This window comes from Heterodontus francisci, chromosome 5, assembly GCF_036365525.1.
Source record: "Heterodontus francisci isolate sHetFra1 chromosome 5, sHetFra1.hap1, whole genome shotgun sequence".
In the NCBI taxonomy this organism is placed as follows: Eukaryota; Metazoa; Chordata; class Chondrichthyes; order Heterodontiformes; family Heterodontidae; genus Heterodontus; species Heterodontus francisci.
In genome coordinates, this window is record NC_090375.1 from 85,409,112 (window position 1) to 85,429,813 (window position 20,702).

Consider the following 20,702-nt stretch of genomic DNA (forward strand, 5'->3'; position numbering starts at 1 on the left):
CAAGGATGGGTGGCAAGGCCAGTGAAGAAAGAGTGAGCAGACTCGAGTCAGGGTTGGCTCATCAAGCAGGAGCACGAGGTGGAAGAAAGAGCAATGAGGGTTGCAAAGAGGGCAGCAGTTGGGGCTTTGAAGGGGAATGCAGAGCAGAAGTGGATTGCTGTTGAGGGACATTTGTGCGAGAGCCCATTAGTTGGGGAAGGGATAGGGATGGTAACTAAAGCTAACATGATGCAGGATGAGGGATTGGGAACCAGTGGAAACAGGACAGGGAGTAGGTGGGCTGAGGCTGAGTGGGAGTGACAGAGATGGGGAGGTTTCTCCATGTCCTGTACACTACCTCCACTAGCCAACAGCTTTTATTTTCTAAAGCATTTATACACTAGGGGTAGATGATAGTACTATAAGAGCTTTCAGAACAAATTGTGGTTCACAGCTTAGTGCTGGAATTGGCAGTTTGTAGCACAGGGATGGAGGGCACAAAGAAAAATGTGGGTTGGGGCCAGCAACAAGTTCATGAAGAAAGGTGCTGGCCAGTGTATGGATCTCAGTTGTGGCAGTGGTCAGGAAGAAAAATTGGGATAGAATGTTGGCAAGCCATAATAAAGGTGCAGGTTGGAGTCAGAATCAGCATCAGGGTCTGAACCCAGACTGAAGGAACAAAGAGGGGGAGGGGAGAAGTAGCAGCCTTGTGATAAGCTGCAAAAGAAAAGTATTATTCAGATCTGGATACATAAAGAAAGATGAGTTAGAGCCAGTAGTGGGGTCCAAGATGGGGCAGCTGCTGGGAAGAGGGTTGAAGACTGAGAAAGAAAGGTACAGTTTGGCACCAGTGTTGTGGTCCAGGTCAGGGCAGTGAATGGGACAGGGGCTATGACAAACAGGAGTAGAAATCTGTTGGAGAGTGTAACAGAGTGTCAGAGAGGAGGGGAAAATAGGGGTTGGGTGACAGCAGACCTTGAAAGAAACCAGAGGAGCAGTGGAATTACTGGACTTTAGGTGTGTTTGCATGGATCCAGCTGGGGAAAATCAATTACATGCACAATGGTGCCACCTACTGTTGGGAAATTGCAAAATAAGCAACATTTCTGCTGCACTTGAGCCTCCTCCCATCCTTCCTTATCTAACCCTATCAGTATAACCCTCTATTCCCTTCCCCCTCACATCCTTATCTAGCTTCCCCTTAAGTGCATCCATACCATTCGCCTTACATGTTAGGCAAAGGAAGGCATTATGCAGATGTTACTACCAGTATGCTAAAGAAATGTGAGAAAATCCTGAAAACAGGCATGACAAAATCGTAACACAGTAAGTGTAACAACTATGGAACACACAATACTTTTAATATATTAATTATATGCTTAATATATTTTGACTGCAAAATTGAGCTTCTTTGCCTCTATGGGTGCTGTTTTGGTACTAAAACGGCATCTGCACGGTGCATGCAAACTTCTGGCGTGACCTGTGCCAAATACCATCTCGGTGAGGGCATTAGCGCAGGTGTTAGGAGCATGCGCCAGAAATGTGCGGAGTAGGCAGATTGTGACAGTAGTCAGCACATAATGCTGATTTCCCAACCTTGTAGCTGCAGCTAACGTCCTCCCTTAAACATGACAACCCACCAGCACTGTTTAAAGGGATCATCAACAACTTGCAAGTTAGTTGCTGATTAATTTTTACTGCTTCTATTTGAGTTTGCAGAAGTACTTGGCAGTTTGAAGAGTTGATAAAGTTGGTGAAATTGACGGGGAGTGGTCCTGCACTTGAAGAAGGCCTTGATTTTGACTGCAAGGATTCCGGCCATGCCACTTACTCCCAGTCGTGGGTGCTATAGTTGCAATCCCCCTTGGGCTGCAGCAAGAGGGTGTGATGGAGCAAAGGCAGCACAGAGGAAGACAAGCTGCTTGCGGAGGGAGGAGGCAGGGGAGAAGGGCACTCAGCAGTAGGCCTCATCCACTTAGGATCATCCAACAGCACTTAAGCCAAAAGCATGGTGTGTGTCATCTGCGTTTATGAAGGAGGTGCCCTCAGAATTCTGCCACCTCTTGCAACTAGACCTGCAGCCTCAGATCAAGGAAAGGATGCGCTGCCAGTGGCTGTGAATATGGCTACGGCCTGAAATTCTTTGCATCAGGATCCTTCCAGGCTGGAGCATGCAATGTATCTAAAATTGCCCAGTTCACTGTCCACTGCTGCAGCAGAGAGGTGACAGATGCACTTTGTTCCAGGGTAAGTTGTGAGAATGTAAGCTGTGAGGAGGACACAAAGAGTCTGCAAAGGGATATAGATAGGTTGAGTGGGCAAGTAGGTGGCCGATGGAGTACAATGTAGGAAAATGTGAGGTCATTCACTTTAGTAGGAAGAATAGAAAAGTATATTTTTAAATGGTGAGAAACTATTAAATGCTGGTGTTGAGTGGAATTTGGATGTCCTTGTACATGAAACACAGGAAGTTAACATGCAGGTACAGTAAGCAATTAGGGAGGCAAATTATTTGTTGGCCTTTATTGCAAGGAGGTTGGAGTACAACAGTAAGGAAGTCTTGCTGCAATCTTACACAGCTTTGGTGAGACCACACCTGGAGTGACTATGTACAGTTTTGGTCTTCATACCTAAGGAAGGATATACTTGCCTTAGAGGTGGTGCAACAGAGGTTCACTAGATTGATTCCTGGGATGAGAGGGTTGTCCTATGAGAAGAGAATGAGTAGAGTGGGCTTATACTCTCTGGAGTTTAGAAGAATGTCAGGCGATCTCACTGAAACATGTAAGATTCTGAGAGGAATTGAAGGATAGATGTTGAGAGGTGTTACCCCCTGTCTGGAGAGTCCAGAAGTAGGGAGCAAAATCTCAGGATAAGTGGATGACCATTTTGGACTAAAATAAGGAGAAGTTTCTTCACTCAAAGGGTTGTGAATCTTTGAAATTCTCTACCCCCAAAGGGTTCTGGATGCTTAGTCATTGAGTATATTCATGGCTGAGATCAATCAATTTTTGAACTCTCCCAGAATCAAGGGATATGGGAATCGGACGGGAAAATGGAGCTGCGGTCAAGGATCGTTGGCATCCTTGCATCTACGAAAGATGGATGATGGGGTGTCTTCTCTTGGTGCACCTTTGTTAATGGCTGTAAAGGCCAATCCTTGAGAGGCAGGTTCTGCCACAAGTGCTGCATGTGAACCTGCCAAGTGACGCTGTGAGTTGTTGTTTTCGGTGTTGGTGCCTGTTGCCAAGCTGCTGTAGCAACTGGTCATCGTGGTAGTTCCCACCAGTCCAGAGGATGTGTTGCCATTTCCCTCTTTCACCAGCTAATGATTCCCAAGTGCAATAGTCAACATTTAGGGCCTTCATGTCACGTTTGCAACTATCCTTGAAGTAGAGTTTTGGGCGCCCCACTGGTTATCTGGCTCCAACTACCTCACCATACAGATGGTCCTTGGGTATGCGACCATGTTCTATCCTGCTGATGTGTCCGATCCACCGAAGCTACCTCTATTCGATTAGTGCCAACACACTCGAGAGGACTGCCACATTTGTGATTTTGTCCTGCCAGAATATACCCATAATGCACCGCAGACAGCGAAGTTGGAAACTATTGAACTTCTTTTCCTGGTAGCTGTAAGTCACCCATGTTTCACAGCCATACAGCAAAGTGCTGAGAACACAGACCTTATAAACCATGAGCTTGGTCCTAAGGGTTAACTTGGTGTTATTCCATATGCGTTTTGCAAGTCGACCAAAGGTGGTAGCTGCCTTCCCTGTGCGTATATCGAGCTCTGCATCAAGGGACAGATAGTCTGTCACTGTGGACCCAAGGTAGCAGAATTTTCCAACCACTTCCTGTGGGGTGTTATTTTGTGTGATCGGGGCGGAGATGCAACACCTTGGCCCATTACCACAGTTTTCTTGACGCTTATAGTCCAGGAGAACAAGTTACAGGCACTGGAGAGACAGTCAGCACAGAGAAGTTTTCTGATCAGGACATGATGTGTTTTGTCTTTGATTTTAGCCTTGAAAGATTGTACAGCTTGCCGTCTAACCTAGTGTGCAAGTAGACTCCTTCCATATCTGTAGGGAAAGCGATGGAGAAAAAGATGCCAAACAGAGTGGGAGCTAGGACACAACCCTGTTTCACTCCATTCTTCACTCCAAAACTGTTGGAAGTGGAGCCATCAAACTGTACAGTGCAGTGCATGTTATCATGGAAGGAGCAGAAAAGTCTGAGGAGCTTTGGTGGTGAGTCAATTTTTTCCAAAATGTTGAAGAGCCCTGCTCTGCTGACGATGTCAAATGCCTTAGTGAGGTCTACAAAAGTAAGGTAAAGGGATATACTCTTTTCCCTACATTTCTCTTGTAGCTGGTTTATGGAGAAGGTCATATCCACAGTAGATCTGCTGGCATGGAAACCACACTACGCTTCCAGGTACACTCGATCTGCAAATAAATGGAGTCTTTTAAGTATGACCCTAGCAAAGACCTTCCCTGTGACATGAAGGAGTGAAATGCCCCTGTAGTTGTTGCAGTTTTCTCTGTCGCCTTTCTTTTTGTATAGTGTGGTGATTTTGGGATCACGCATCTCCTGTGGAACAGAGCCTACTTTCCAGCAGAAAGAAGGAGAAGTTCATAAAGGTGTGGCAATAGATGGGACTTTCCGTGCTTGAGCAGTTTGGCTGGGACTCCATCCTTGCCCGGTGCCCTTCTGTTCGCTAAGCGGTCTATGGCCTTCTCGAGCTCCAGTGATGAGGGTTCTTCGTCCAACTCATCCATGACAGGAAGTTGCGGGAGGACATCGAGCACAGACTGGGAGATGTCTGACTCACAGGAGTACAGCTCACAGTAGGGTTGAGCCCAGCGGGACATTTGTCTATGTCTGTCGGTGAGTACTTCACCATCTGCTGACTTCAGGGGAGCAACTTTGGTGATGGCAGAGCCAAGCGCCCTCTTGATCCTTTCGTACATAGCTCGTAGATTTCCTTTATCACATGAAGTTTGGATTTCTTGACATAAGCTGATCCAGTGTTTGCACGACTGTCTTGGCTACTTTCAGGTCATGCAGTGTCTTAGCTGTTAGGTTTATGTTGTGCATCATGTAGGCTTTGTTTTTTGCATCAATGACAGATATCATCTCAGCTGTGTAGGTTTCAAACCAACCCTTGTTGCAGGTTCCGCCTTTACAAAATAATGCTTCTGCTGCTTCATAGCTTAGAGACTTCCAAGCGTCATCAATGCTGGCAACGCTAAGGCTTTGGTTGGTAGCAAGCATTCTAGTGACAGTGCAAAGTGCTGGTATTTGGCATTGTTGCTTATGCAAGAGATGTTAATGCATGGCAGGCCATCGTGTTTGGAGCTGTGGAACATTCGGGGGTGCACCTTCACTCTGCTGCTGATAAGAGAGTGGTCGGTGTTGCAATCTGTGCTATGGTAGGGGTGGGTGTGAAGAACACTGGGTAGATCACGCCTCCTCGTGATGACTAGGTCTAATTGGTGCCAATGACCTGACCTTGGGTGATGCCATGATACCTTGTGGCAATGTCTGCCCTGGAAGAAGGTGTTGGTGATGCAGAGTTCATTCAGGGCACAAAGCTCAAGAAGACCTTGTCCATTATCGCTGATTTTGCCCACCCCATGACGACCAAGGCATGTTGGCCATGAATCATTGCCTGCCCCAACACCTGTGTTGAAGTCACCCAGGGTGAATATCCTCTCGCCATTTGGGATGTTCCTCAGAATGCCACCTAGGGAGTCACAGAAATGCACTTTATCTGAGATGGTGGAGTTCAGAGTTGGCGTGTAGACACATATGATGTTGACTGTGCCTCTGTCAGATGATAACCGCAGGGGGATGAGGCACTCCGAGGTTGCTACTGGTGTCTCAATTGACTGTCAGCCAGTTGCTCACTGCAAGGCCTACACCATGCTCACGACGATCTTCAGCGCTTTTTCCATGCCAGTAGAAGATGTAATTAGCCTCTCGAATAGAGCCTGTGTCGGCTAATCTGGTTTCTTATAGAGCTTGTAGAGGTCAAGGATCAGCCATGACCTTATTAAATGGCAGAGCAGGTTCAAAGGGTCATTTGGCCTGCTCCTGTTGTATTGCTTTTTTACTTATTTCTTATGAAAGGGGAGTTCATTGCATTCTCTCTGAACAGAGAGAAGCAGATGAAGCATGCAGGTGGCTTTGCCAGGATAGTGGGCTTCCTCAAGATGCAGGGTGCAGTCAACTGCAAACAGGTGGCTTTTCGGGCACTGCATCTCAATGCTAGGATATACCATAGATGTATCACAGCTGTAAAGGTTACTATTCACTGAACATGCAGTTGATGTGGGATCACATTCAGCACATCAAGCTGGTGAAAACCCGCAATCCTGTCAGCAGTAATGTTTACTTTCTGCGCCTGTCCGCTGTTCCCTCAGTTTTTCAGCCACCACATCAAACCAGAAGGTGACAAGGGCTATCCACTTTACACCTGGCTCATGACTCTGCAACCCAATCACACGTGGCTAGCCTGTGTACATTGGGAGCCATGCTGCCACGTGAAACATCATAGAGTAGACTATTTGGATGCTGAAACAACAGTTCCGCTGCCTGGACCTCTCTGTAGGAGCTCTCCAGTACTTGACCTTGTGTTCTAATTCATGGCGATTTGCTGTATCCTCAACAACCTGGCCATCATGAGCACACAAACCTTGCCACCAGGGAGCAGCCCAGGAGCTGGAGGAGGAGAAGGGAGAAGGTCGGAGGTAGCTGGCAGATCCCTGGTCCAGCTATGCTGTCCATGATTGCCTATTTGACCATGGTTCTACTGAACACAACCCCAAAGCCCCATTGCTCAGCAGTCCCACAGCTTACCATCTGTCTGTTGCAGACCATCACGGCGTCCTCTTGGCCACATTGCTGAAATAAAAGCCACCACAAATCAACCATTCCAAACCAACTTTATTGAAGAAATCATCCAATGTTCCATACAAAAGTCAACTATTCACCCTTGTTCATTCCCTTGGTGCCTGTCTTGCAGTACCTTTGCCTGTCCTAGTGCTTCTACACAGCACAACAGTAGAGGCTGTAGCATGGCTGGTGAAAGGCTGCTGACATCCATTGGGGGTCATTGCAGATGGCCTTGTGGGACAACCTTCAACTGCTCTGGGCCTTGAGGACCCAACTTCAGACTGCACCACCTGGGCATGGGTGGCAGCAATCTGGGCTGACTGGCTGACGGGCAATAGTAGGGACATGGCAGAGTGACAGTGGTGGGAGAATGAATGCTGCCATCCCCCAAGGTGGCGACTCAGCAATCCTAGTAAACTCCTGGAGCACAGTTTGCTGGACTGCTGTGAAACCCTGCAAGTCCCTCTGAGCACTGGTAGCTGCAGCCATGGTGGCAGCAGTCTGAGCCTGCATGGCAACAAGATGAGATTTCGTGACAGTCTGAGCTTCCACTGCAGCACTCAGACATTGGGTGGCTTCTGCTTGTGCTGCAGTGAAAGGTGACACAACGGCCATCAGGCACTGCCTCATGGTCAGGTCCGCAAGTGTTCACATGGAGTTGGCCACTACTTTCACATTCAAAAGGATAGGCTCCAAGCTGTGTGCTAAGTTCTCTGCCAAGTTGGAACCAGACTCCTCCATGCTCCTCGAAAGTGACAGCAAGCTTTCTGGTAGGTTTGCCAATGTACCAAGCATTTCTGTATGCATGTCCATCAATCTTTTTCTGTATGCTGCCCCATCCAAGTCTTTATCAGAGGCCCCTGCACTAGAACTCATCTGCAAACTCACCTTCTAGGAAGTTTGCACCCGTACGATCCTTTCCCCTGCCCTGGCTGCAGGCTGCTCATGCCCAATGACTCAACACATGCAGATCCTGCCTCTATGCTACCCCTTAAAGTATGCACAGTGCCAGTATCTGCGCTGGTGGCTGTGAGTTTGGGATGGAGTGATGGTGTTTCTTCATCAGTCTTGTTCCTCTGGGCTTAAGGCTCGTGCAGCAGTTACCTGGTGGCAGTTCTTGGGGATCTGGGGAAAGCAAGAAGTGCTTACTTACACCACCTGCAGCTTGTAAATCAGAAGAGATTGTCAGATGAGGGGGAAGTGAGATGTGAGAAGGTGGATTATGTGGGAACATACCATCATCCTCTATGGTTATATGAAGTAGATTATTTTGCCTATTGACTAAATTTTAAGCACAATACTTAGCCGATACATTAATACAGGGCCATCTTGGCATTCTATTTGACCCTGAGGCAGGCTTCCGACCACATATCTGCTCCATCACTAAGACCACCTGTTATGTGTTTCTTTGCGTTATCTTAAGCAACACAATGAGGTATGGGGATTCCAGTTTCTTGAAGATATCTAGAAGGTTTATTAACAACTAAAACTAATACATTCAATACAGAGCAAACTATATACAGAACCTTTGTCCAGGGTGTTGTACTGCAGAGTGACTATGGCTTCTAGTCATATGACTACATCCTGGTGCTTAGCTCATTAGCATACTGAGTTCTTAAAAGGACATCACTCTTAAAGCGATCATAGAACACCATCTACTTCCACCTGCATAATATCACCCCTCTCTGCTCCAGCCCCAACACACCTGCTGTTGAAACCCTCATCCATGCCTTTGATATTCCAAATTTGCGTTTTCCAATGCTTTTCTCGCCAGCCTTCAATCTTCCAGCCCCCCATACACTTGAACTGATTGAAAATTCTGCTCTCTGTATCCTAATTTGTACCAAGTCTCGTTCACCATCACCCCTGCGCTGACTGACCTACACTGATTCCTGATCTGGCAATACCTCAGTTTTAAAATTCTCTTCCTGCTTTTCAAATTCCTCAATGGACTCACCTTTCCTTTTCTCTGTAATTCACTTCCAACCCTTGAGATCTCTGCACACCTCCAATTCTGGACTCTTGCGCATTCTTGATTTTAATGGCACTAACACTAGTGGCTGTTCCTTCAGCTGTCTCGACCCTAAACTCTGGAATTCACTCGATAAACCTCTCTGCCTCTCTACCTTTCTCTCCTCCTTTAAGATGTTCCTTAAAACCTACCTCTTTGACCAAGCTTTTTCCTCACCTGTCCTAAAATCTCCTTATATGGTTTGGTGTCAGATTTTGTTGGATAATGCTTCTGTGAAGCACCTTGGAACATTTTGCTATGTTGAAGTTGTGATATTATTTTATTTTAGTTTGTTTCATCATTCAATATTTTTTACCATGTGCCTGCCAATGTTTTATTTCCATGTTTGTGCTTTTGGCTAGAGCTTTCATTATTCTGTCATTTAACACCCTCTCTCTGCTAACACTTTGTCTTTCACCACACCATTAACATACAGTTTGCCTTTGCTCCATGCTTTTCTGGTCAGCTATTCTCTGTGACCATGTCCTATCAACACCTCTTTTGTTATCTCTTTCCCCACCCCCGCTTTACTTGCTTAAAACATTTTACATTTGAATATTTGCCAGTTCTGATGAAGGGTCACTGACCTGAAACGTTAACTCTGCTTCTGTCTCCACAGATGCTGAGTATTTCCAGCATTTCTTGTTTTTATTTACGTCGTGGTAAATAGTTGCTTTTCAGATTGGAGGATGGTAGACCGTGGTGTTCCCCAAGGGTCAGTACTGGGACCACTGCTTTATTTTGCTATATGTAAATGATTTGGATATTGGAATACAGAGTAGAACCTCAAAATTTACTGATGACACTAAACTTGGAGGTGCAGTAAACAGTGAGGATGATATTAACTGCCTGCAACAGGACATAGATAGGCTAACAGAATGGGCAGAGAGGTGGCAGAGGCAATTTAATACTGACAAATATGAGGTGATGCATTTTGGCAGAAGGAATGGGGAGAGGCAATATATACTTAATGGCACAGTTCTAAAGAGTGTTCAGGAACAGAGGGACCTGGTACATGTGCATAGATCTTTGAAGGTGGCAGGACATATTGAGAGAGTGGATAGTAAAGCATATGGGATCTTGGGATTAATAAATAGAGGCATTGAGTACAAAAGCAGGGAAGATATGCTGAACCTTTATAAAGCTCTGGTTAGGCCCCAACTGGAATATTGCATCCAGTTCTGGTCACCTCACTTCAGGAAGGATGTGAGAGTCCTTGAGAGGGTGCAGAGGAGATTTACCAGAATGGTATGGAGGATTTTAGTTACAAGGTTAGGTTGGAAAACCTGTGATTATTCTCCTTAGAACAAAGGAGATTGTGGGAAGATTTAATAGAAGTGTACAAGATTATGACAGGCTTGTATAAGTTAGACAAGGAAAACAAATGGTACAAGAATGAGAGGATACAGATTGAAGGTTTTGGGCAAAAGATGTAAGGGGAATATGAGGAAGCACTTTTTAATTAGCGGGTGGTATTGACCTGGAACTCGCTGCCCACAAGGGTGGTGGAAGGGGAGACAATCACTGACTTCAAGACGAAGTTAGATGGCCACTTGAGAGAAATAGACTTGCAGGGCTATGGGGATAGAGCTGGGGAGGAGGACTGACAGCATAGCTCCGTGGAGAGTTGGCATGGACTTGATGGGCCGAATGGCCTTCTTCTGTGCCGTAAATGACTCTATGACTGTAAGTCAAGTAGAGTACAACTAGATACAAAGTGTAATTCCCTTTATTCTGCCCCAGAAACATACCACAGTCCTGGTAGAATTCCCCACATAATCGGTATGTCAATTTTTCATTTCCTGCTTCAGCCATTCTTTGGCAAATCTAAGAGACGCTGTCAATTAGTGCCAAATTAAGGACAATGTTTTTATATGCCTTTACCCACTGGGAATTGGATTGAAGTTGCCTAAACTCATTTCACATCAGATCTGTTTAACCAGCAAACAGAAGAGATTTCATTTTTTCTTGCTTTATTTTTAGGGGTCCATCAACACCCATGGTCTTGAAAAATAATGTGGCTTCTGATCGGTCTGTAAAAACTTCAGTTACTACTTTTCAAACCGCATAGTGAATCTGCTGAGCTCCATGCGGGAGCCATTACCACTAATGTTTATGATACAAGTTTAGTGGGATTAAGCAGAGAGCAGGACAAATTGTCAGGCAAACCCCCCACCTACCAAGAATGAGGCACCCATTATTGCACCACATGAACATTAAAACTTAAAATTGCAAGCCCTTGACTGGAAAGACATTTTTGTATAGTAACTAGCAGTGTTGGAACAAAAGGGACCCAGTTGTGGCTTCCCCAATGCACAGAATAAATGTTCAAACCAGTTTTAGTCACATGACTAGCTGGCTGGAGTTTTTTTGAATTTGAACTTCCAGCAAAGGATTTGAACTCAGACAAAGCCATGTGCTCATGGAGTAAAGATCTCTCCTGGAACTGAAACAAGAATTACAGCCTCTCCTGTCTGCCTGCTTCCATCTCCTTCCCACAGAACTGAATCTTGTGAAAACACGTGAAACTCAAAGAGAGAAAGGTTTCCTACGTGAACAAGGTTTTAAGAAAACTACTGGGCCCCAATGAAAAAGCCTACCGTGAGCTTGAAGCACCGTAACAAGATATTGCCTCAAACCCCTCTCTACTATATTTTCCTCTTCTCTTTTCTGTTTCAATCTGCATGTATATATCATGTGCGCATGCTAGCGTGTTGTATATCAGTAGGCGTTAACCATATTAGAGTTTAAGTTTTAATAACATTTAATCTTTCTTCTTTAAACCAAAGAAAGCCTGTTTGTGCTCATTTCTTTGCCTTATAATTGGAAAGTGGTGAACAAGGATTCACAAAGGGGGAGCTAAAAACACAGTGTGTTTAAAATTAAACCCTGTTACAATAAGACCAGGTGAAGATAGTAACAGACCCCAAGACACATTTCGCACCAGGTCGTAACAACATAAAGAGGGGAAATTATAATAACCACATCTGCAGAACTGTTTCTCTTTTAATGCCATTGTGATTACCCATTATTGTTATGTTATTGCCCATATGTTTACCCTATCTTGTAGATAACCAGTCTGGTGTGAAAGATCAAAGTACCACTACAGAGCTGTCCAAATTCAAAACGGATATCCAGTTCCTTCAGAACCAGCTCAGTGACATTGCAGACAAAGCCTCCAAAAACAAAGTTTCACTGGACCAGCTGCAAGAGACTGAACAATCAATGACAACCAATCATAACTCCCTGAAAAGCTTGTTAGACAGCAACTCAAGATCTATCAGAGACATAAACCAGACTTTATTGACATACAGTAGATACATTACCAACCTGGAACAAATCTCTGGTAATCTGAAAAATGACATACAAAGACAAACCAAGTCTCAGAGCAATACAGTTATGAACCTCAGTCAATTAAATCAGACACAAATTCAGCAAAGGGATTTATTCAATGCACTGCAGAAATCTGTTGATGATACCAGTCAGGCCATCCAGAAAATAAGGTACGATTGGCAGGCTCTCCAACAGACTGTGCTTCAAGCACAAAAGGACACAGACTGGCTGAAAGAGAAACTGCAATATCTACAGCTACAAGCAGTGAACAACTCAATCATGGTGACTGGTAATAGTGACACTTTGGAAGATATGAATAATCAACTGAACTCTCTCAGTAGCCAGATGGCAAATATTAGTTTCATGGCTAACATTCATGAAGAGAGTCTCAAGGATCTACAGCAGTATCAAAAAGCTCATGAAAACAAAACATCTGCCAGTTTTGAACAACTTGAAGTGCGCATGGATATAAACGAGAGAGACATCAGCAGTATTATTGGGAATATTAGTTGGACTGTGCAACATCTTCGATCACTGACAAGCAATTTGAATGGTATAAAAACCACTTGTACCAATACATTGAGTCAACATGCAGACCAGCTAGCCATCTTGACCACTGACATGGAAAACATCCATGTGGACAACTCTCTCCTCAAAACGCAGCAAGGTGTAATGAAGGCCAGATTGGATATTGAGGTTGGCAACTTGTCCATGATCATGGAAGAAATGAAACTTGTAGATACAAAGCATGCTCAGCTGATTAAAAACTTCACAATTCTTCAAGGTAAACATTTTCTGTGAATTGTTCAAAACCACAGTGAAATTAATTTATTTTAAGCTTGGTCAACTCAGTTTAGTTAAAGCTTTTAATTTTGAAATGTAAAGGAAATAACTTAAAAGGAACCAATTTCAAACTTTTGACTATATTCACACATGTATAGTACTTTACAGGACTATACGATGCAATAGCACAAAGTGATGTTTTTTAAATCTTTGAAAAAAATTTCTCACAGGATAATGAAACAGATTATTAGAAAAAGTAGTTAATTCTAGATCAATTAAAAATGAACTGGCGCAGTAACTTTCAAGAAAGGGGATGGAGGCTTACAGAACCATCAATACATTTATTTTATTCATATAGGCATTCAGAAGGGTATGTAGAGATTTTGAGTGCAAGGGAGTCTATGATTGGAGTAGTTGTGTATAGACTGTGAAGCAAAGGGTTTGATGGGACAACGCTTTCTTAATATTATGAATATTCTAACAAAGGCCCAGAATTAATGCAAGTCTAAATTTTGGGTGTGCAATTGGCACTGGGTTTATTACCTGCATCTGAATGGTGAGGCCCAAGGCTCCCCGACATTGGGTCTTGGGCCTCATTTCAATGGAACGGCTAGGCGATGAGAGCCCCTGGCAAAGAAGATTGCAGGATTGGCCTGCTACTAAGAAAACAGCAACTCTCAGATACATTGGTCTGGGGTTTGGGTCTGTGATTGGATTTGGGGTTCGGGCATTGAGGTCGGGGATTGAGTTCATGATGAGGGTCAGATCTGGGAATCATGGGGTCGGTGAGGGAGATTGTGGGTTGGGGCTGGGAGTGACATTAATAGTGGGGGATGAACGGCGATGGGTGGGAGGAGCAGCGGTGATAGGGAGGAGCTGCAGTGATGGGGGAAGGAGAAGCGATGGGGGACTGGCAGTGATGGAGGGGGGGAGAATTGATGCTGATGCAGTAAGGGGAGCAGTGGTGATGGGGGAAAGGAGCAACGGCGATGGGGGGAGGAGTAGCAATGGAGGACTGGCAGCGATGGGAATACAGGAGGGGAGTGATGGCGATGGCGGGGAGTGGTGACAATGCGGTAAGGGGAGCAGTGATAATGGGGGAAAGGATCAGCGGCAATGATGTGGGGGTAGAAGTGGCAGTGTTGGAAAGGAGGGGAACAATGTTTACTTGAGTATACGGTTGAGAAAACCACTCCTGCTCCTCCCCACACCACATTCAGGTCAGTGGGCCTAACAGGCCTTTCCTTGAATGCCAGAAAAGGGCTAGTGAGAGGAAATTTTTTACTTTGTTGCCAGGGCCTTTAATGCACTGTGGGATACACTCTGGCATGGATAATTTTCACAGCCCCAATGAAACCTGCAAACAGTTTGTCCACAGGCTGCCAGTGCATTTTGTGCTACCCAACCAGTTGCACTGTGCAACATTAAGCCCACCACCTGCATTGAAGGCCTAGGCCTCCATGCCCAGTTACAATATGGGTGCCAACCATTGCAGTATCTCATAAATTATGAAAATATGTTCAAGTTAATTTTTGTCCACACAACTTGTACTAAAATGTTCAATTTTTTAAAAATGAACATTTAGGTCCTCCTGGTCCAAGGGGTCTCAAAGGTGACAAAGGAATACAAGGACCAGTTGGCGCTAGGGGAACTAAAGGACAAAAAGGTGATCCTGGAGAAGATGGACTACCTGGAATGATGGGTCCAAAAGGTTCTCGAGGTCCTCCCGGATCTAAAGGAGAAAGGGGCAATCAAGGATATAAAGGTTCTGCCGGCCTGAAAGGACAAAAGGGTTCAAATGGAAGACCTGGTGTACCAGGAGCAAAAGGGAACTTTGGACTGCCAGGTCCAGAAGGACCACCAGGCAAAGTAGGCCCTCCTGGACAACCAGGGGAACAAGGTCAACCAGGAGCAGCAGGAAGTAGAGGCCCACCAGGACCACCAGGCCCCCGAGGACCAAAAGGCCCTCCTGGTTCACGAGGCACCCCAGCTCCCATAGGATTAATAAACCAAGCATCAACAGTTCCTCCAAAACCAAATGGTAAAAATCTTTAATCATCTGCTAGAATAGAGAGCTCTCTGGGGTACATTTTAACTCTCATCGCTTGTCAAAAACCTGGTATTAGTGGATCAGCCATCTGTTATATAACCTCCATGTTTCTCCTTTCAATTGCCATCAATTGAGCAGGGCATACAGGGGCAGCTGATCTGTACAACCAGTCCTCCACCCAGCAGAGAGATCTACCATATTTCTCTAATTGCCTGGCTCAAGAAACATTACAAGAAAAAAGTGGCAATATATATATGATAAAAAATGTGACAAGTTACAATTTCACATGAAATTAATTGTATTAAATTTATTTAATAATATAAATTATATTTAATTATATTAAAGATGGTGCAGATTCATCAGTATGACTGGGTCTTTGAAAGAGTTATCTATAGTAAACTTGAGGTCATCCAAAATTCTGCTGCCAGTGTCCTTATTTAGACCAAGTTCCATTCACCTATCACCTCTGTGTTCGCTGACCTACATTGGACCCCGGACAAGCAACGTCTTGATTTTAAAATTCTCATAGTTGTTTTCAAATCCTTCCGTGGTCTCGCCCCTCCCTATCTCTGAAATCTCCTGCAGCCCCACAACCCTCTGAGATATCTGCACTCATCTAATTCTGGCTGCTTGTGCATCCCAATTTTAATTGTTCCACAATTGGTGCCTTCAGGTGCTTAAGCCCTTTGTTCTCGACTGCCCTCCCTAATCCTTTCTGCCTCACTTTCTACTCTTTCCTCCTTTAAGATGTGCCCTAAAGCAAACCTTTTTGACCAAGATTTTAGCCATGTGCTCTAATATTGCCTTATGTGGCTCGGAGTCAAATTCTGCTTTTAACACTCCTGTGAAGTCCCTTGGGACGTTTTGTGACATTAAAGGCACTATATCACAGAATCACAGAATTGTTACAACGCAGAAGGAGTCCATTTGACCCATCATGTCTGCACCGGCTCTCTGAATGAGCAATTCACCTAATGCCACTCCCCCATTCTCACCCCGTAGCCCTGCACATTTTTCCTTTTCATATAACAGTCCAATTCCCTTTTGAATACGTCAATACCTCCACCACAATCTCAAGCAGTGCATTCCAGACCTTAACCAATCACTGTGTGAAAAAGTTTATCCTCGTGTTGCTTTTGCTTCTTTTGCCAATTACTTTAAATCTGTGCCCTCTCTTTCTCGATCCTTTCACAAGTGGGAACAATTTCTCCCTATCTACTCCTCATGATTTTGAACACCTGTATCAAATCTCTTCTCAGCCTTCTCTTCTCCAAGGAAATCAGTCCCAACTTCTCCCATCTATCTTCATAACTGAAGTTCCTCATCCCTGGCACCATTCTCATGAATCTTTTCTGCACCCTTTCTAACATCTTCACATCCTTCCTAAAGTGCGGCGCCCAGAACTGGATACAAACTCCAGCTGAGGCCGAACTAGTGTCTTATACAAGTTCAACATAACCTCCTTTCTCTTGTACTCTATGCCCCTATTAATAAAGCTCTACTGTATGCTTTATTAACTGCTCTCTCAACCTGTCCTGCCACCTTCAATGATTTATGCACATATACACCCAGGTCCCTCTGCTCCTGCACCCTCTGTAGAATTGTACCCTTTATTTTATATTGTCTCTCCACGTTCTTCCTACCAAAATATGTCACTTCACATTTCTCCACATCGAACTTCATCTGCCACCTGTCCGCCCATTCCACCAACTTGTCTATGTGCTTTTAAAGTTCTACTCTGTCCTCCTCACAGTTCACAATGCTTCCAAGTTTCATATCATCAGCAAACTTTAAAATTATGCCCTGTACATCAAGGTCTAGGTCATTAATATATATCAGGAAAAGCAAGAGTCCAAACACTGACCCCTGGCGAACTCCACTACAAACTTTCCTCCAGCTCGAAAAACATCCATTAACCACTACTCTTTGTTTGCTGTCACTCAGCCAATTCTGTATCCATGTTGCTACTGTCCCGTTTATTCCATGAGTTATAACTTTGCTTACAAGTCTGTTGTGTGGCACTGTATCAAATGCCTTTTGGAAGTCCATGTACACCACATCAACTGCGTTGCCTTCATCAACCTCTTCACAAAACTCCAGCAAGTTAGTTAAACACTGATTTTCCCTGGCTTTCTTAAATTAACCTGCATTTGTCCATGTGACAATTAATTATGTCCTGAATTAATCTTTCTGGAAGTTTCCCCATTTCCCCATCACCGAAGTTAAACTGACTGGCCTGCAGTTGCTGGGCTTTTCTTTACACCTTTTTCTGGACAAGGTTATAATGTTTGCAATTCTCAGCTCCTCTGGCACCACCTAAGGAATACTGAAAAATTATGGCCAGTGCCTCCGCAATTTCCACTCTCACTTCCATCAGTATCCTTGGATACATCTCATCTGGTCCTGGTGCCTTATCCACTTTAAGTACACACAGCCTATCCTCCTCCTTATCAATTTTAAACCCTTCTAGGGTCTGAATTACCTCCTTTTACACCATTGCCTGGGTTGCATCTTCTTCCTTGGTAAAGACCGATCCAAAGTATTCATTTAATACCTCAGATATGCCCTCTGCCTCCATGTGCAAATCCCCTTGTTGGTTCCTAATCAGCCGCACTCCTCCTTTTACCACCCTTTTACTAATCACATGTCTATAGAAAACTTTGGGATTCCCTTTTATGTTAACTGCCAGTCTCTGTTTATACTCTCTATTTGCTTCTCTTATTTGCTTTTTCACTTGCCCTCTGAACCTTCTATATTCGGCCTGGTTCTCAATTGTATTCTCTACCTGGTATCTGTTACAAGCACACTTCTTCTTCTTTATCTTAATCGCTATCTCTTTTGTCATCCAGGGAGCTCTGGATTTGTTTACCTTACCTTTCCCCTTCAAGGGAACTTACCTTGACTGTGCCTGAACTATCTCTTTCCCATTATTCAGCTACCATTTTTCCTGCCAAGCTTTGACTCAACTTTATTCATCCCAGATCCATTCTTAGCCCATTGATGTCGGCCTTCCCTCAGTTAATTATTCTTGATCTGGATCCTTCTTTGTCCTTTTCCATAGTCAGCCTAAACCTTATGATACAATAATCACTGTTCCCTAAATGTTCTCCTACTGACACTTGATCCACTTGGCCCACCTCATTCCCAAGAACCAGGTCTAGCAATGCCTCCTTTCTCGTTGGACTAGAAACATACTGCTGTACAAAATTTTCCTGAACACACTCTAGGAACTCTTTCCCCTCACTGCCCTTTACACTAAGACTATCCCAGTCTGTGTTTGGATTATCAAAGTCCCCCATTATAACTCCCTATAATTTTTGCATCTCTCTGTAATTCCCTTGCACATTTGTTCCTCTACATCCTTCCCACTAGCTGGTGGCCTATAGACAACACAGACCAATGTAACTGCACCTTTTTGATCCTTATAAATAGAAGTTGTTGCTGTATCAACATAATAGTAGGCCGTTCAGCGCCTCGAGCCTGTTATCATTCAGCCCCTCGAGCCTGTTGCGGCATTCAATTATATCATGGCTGCTCTGTACCTTAACTTCCTTTACCCACCTTGGTTTCATAATTCTTAATACCCTTCCCTAACAAAAATCGAATTAGTCCCATTCCCTGCCCACTGGTCAAGTTGGAAAATTGCAACTTTGGCTGCTTTTAGTTTTACTGCTGTTCTGTAAACAGAATTCAACACAGCATTAATAAATTACACCAATGAATGAAAATTGTTAATTTATATCAGAAATAGGTCCCACAAACTCTTAATTGCTTACCCATTTTCAGGCACGTTTAGGGTCAACTGGGTGTCTGGCATATGCAGAAACACATCACCTTATTTGAAAGCTCCCAAACCAAGCTCCTGAGAAATCTCCACAGATAGAGTTTTGATTTTCCCAAGATGGAGCATAAAGTCCCTCCTTGTCGGGACACACCGCAATATGTTTAAAAGTTTAGGTACTGGTTAGCAGAGCACAAAGTTTAAGGACACCCAAGTGCTTATGTGGAGCATAAATGCCAGCATAAACCAGTTGGGCCAAATGGCCTATTTCTGTGCTGCACTGAAGTTTAAATAGCTAAAACTCCACAGTTGCCAGCACAGTCAACTGATAATATTCTTTCTTTAGATCCAATCAGTCAAGCAACCCATTAGGTCATTGTCTCGGAGCGTTACCTGAAGCCAAGTGAAATGAATTTGAGCTCCCACTGACATATCTGCCATTCCAAATTCCATTATTTATCAAGCTGGTTTGCTCAATCATTAACAGTGACCTGGAGATTTGGGGACCTACCTTGCTCAGGTACTGGATTGCCTAGTCTGCCACCGAGAGTGGACTTGGTCCCAGACTTCCATTGCCAGGTGAGCCATCTTGGAGCCAAGCTGCAAGTTGAGCAGCACAACTGGCTTTTAATATGTAAGTGGATTTCCACCAACCTCTTGATCACAACATGGACACACACCATATCCCACTGAATGCCAGTTCCATTAGTTGGAGGTGTAGAGCTTCAGCAGCATCAGCTTGCTTCTCCACAGCCAATCACAGTCGGAACCAAATCCCTTACATTACTCGTATTCCATGTCAAGTTCAAACCAGACCAAACATATACATTCTTCCATACATGTTCCATCGCACTTACTTTCATAAATGCCCTCACACTTTGACGCACACAACCTCACACTGTAATCTTAATAAAGTCCTATTAGATGCCAAAGGTTAAATTGAAACTGTGCCAGTGCAGAAATAATGTTGCTGTTTAATCTAGAGAGTCCTAGAAAATGCCACCAATACCACATCTGAATATCAGCATCAAAATAGCAGCTGGCTGGTGTGTATAATAAATTCCAAGTTTGTAATAATTAGCAGTTCCTTATAGAAAATCTAAGGTATGAACTATATAGTAGGAATAGCCAGATGGATTGCATAATATTTTCTATGGCTGTCCTGTCCTGTGTTCCAATTGTTAATTTGGGAATGCGTTTGTCATTGCAAACTCCCTCTCCATCACCTACCTCCCTTTCTTCTTAGTGGTCATTTTTGTCTGATTATGCTTCTGTGAAGCACCTTTGGATATTTTTCTATATTAAAGACATTATATAATGGCATTTTGATTGATGAATCAGACAAAAATCAATGCCAAGTCATTGAATGAAATATAGGAAGGGCGACTAAAAGCCTGCTCAAAGAGCAGGGCTGTTAAGAGGGTCTTAAAGGATAAAAAGGAGGCTGGAAGGTTTAGACAGTGAATTCCAGAACTTACAGCTTAAATGGTTGAAGGTATGGCCCCCAATGGTGTGGCAAAGGGAGTGGAGGATGCACAAAAGGCAAGAATTGGAGGAATGCAGAACTCTTGGAGGGCTGAAAGAGATTACAGAGATAAAGGGTTGGCACGGCAGCTCATTTAACTAGCCGGGGTGGCCCACCTCCCCCTAAATCACATGGAGGGGGTGGGCTGACGTTTGCCGGCAATGGCGTCAGCTGCCTGTGCGCAGGCGCTGATGCCATTTTTAAAGGGCAGCCAGCCCTGCCGGTCAATTTGAATTTTTAAAGTAGTATCCCCTCAAAATTTATCAAATAAATTACTAACACCCCCCAATAACAACTACATTAACTATTTGCCCTTTCCCCCCCCCCAAAAAAACAC

At 44.2% G+C, this 20,702-nt stretch overlaps 1 protein-coding gene across 4 annotated transcripts in view; it reads left to right on the forward strand.

Annotated features, from left to right (window-relative positions):
* Positions 1–20,702, forward strand: part of colec12 (collectin sub-family member 12) — a 260,779-nt gene that overhangs the window by 211,140 nt on the left and 28,937 nt on the right. For all 4 annotated transcript variants that reach the window (XM_068031711.1, XM_068031712.1, XM_068031713.1 and 1 more), the window contains 2 exons: positions 11,964–13,010; positions 14,595–15,050. In XM_068031711.1, coding sequence (XP_067887812.1) covers positions 11,964–13,010; positions 14,595–15,050 — 1,503 coding nt within the window. The remainder of the gene's footprint in view (positions 1–11,963; positions 13,011–14,594; positions 15,051–20,702) is intronic.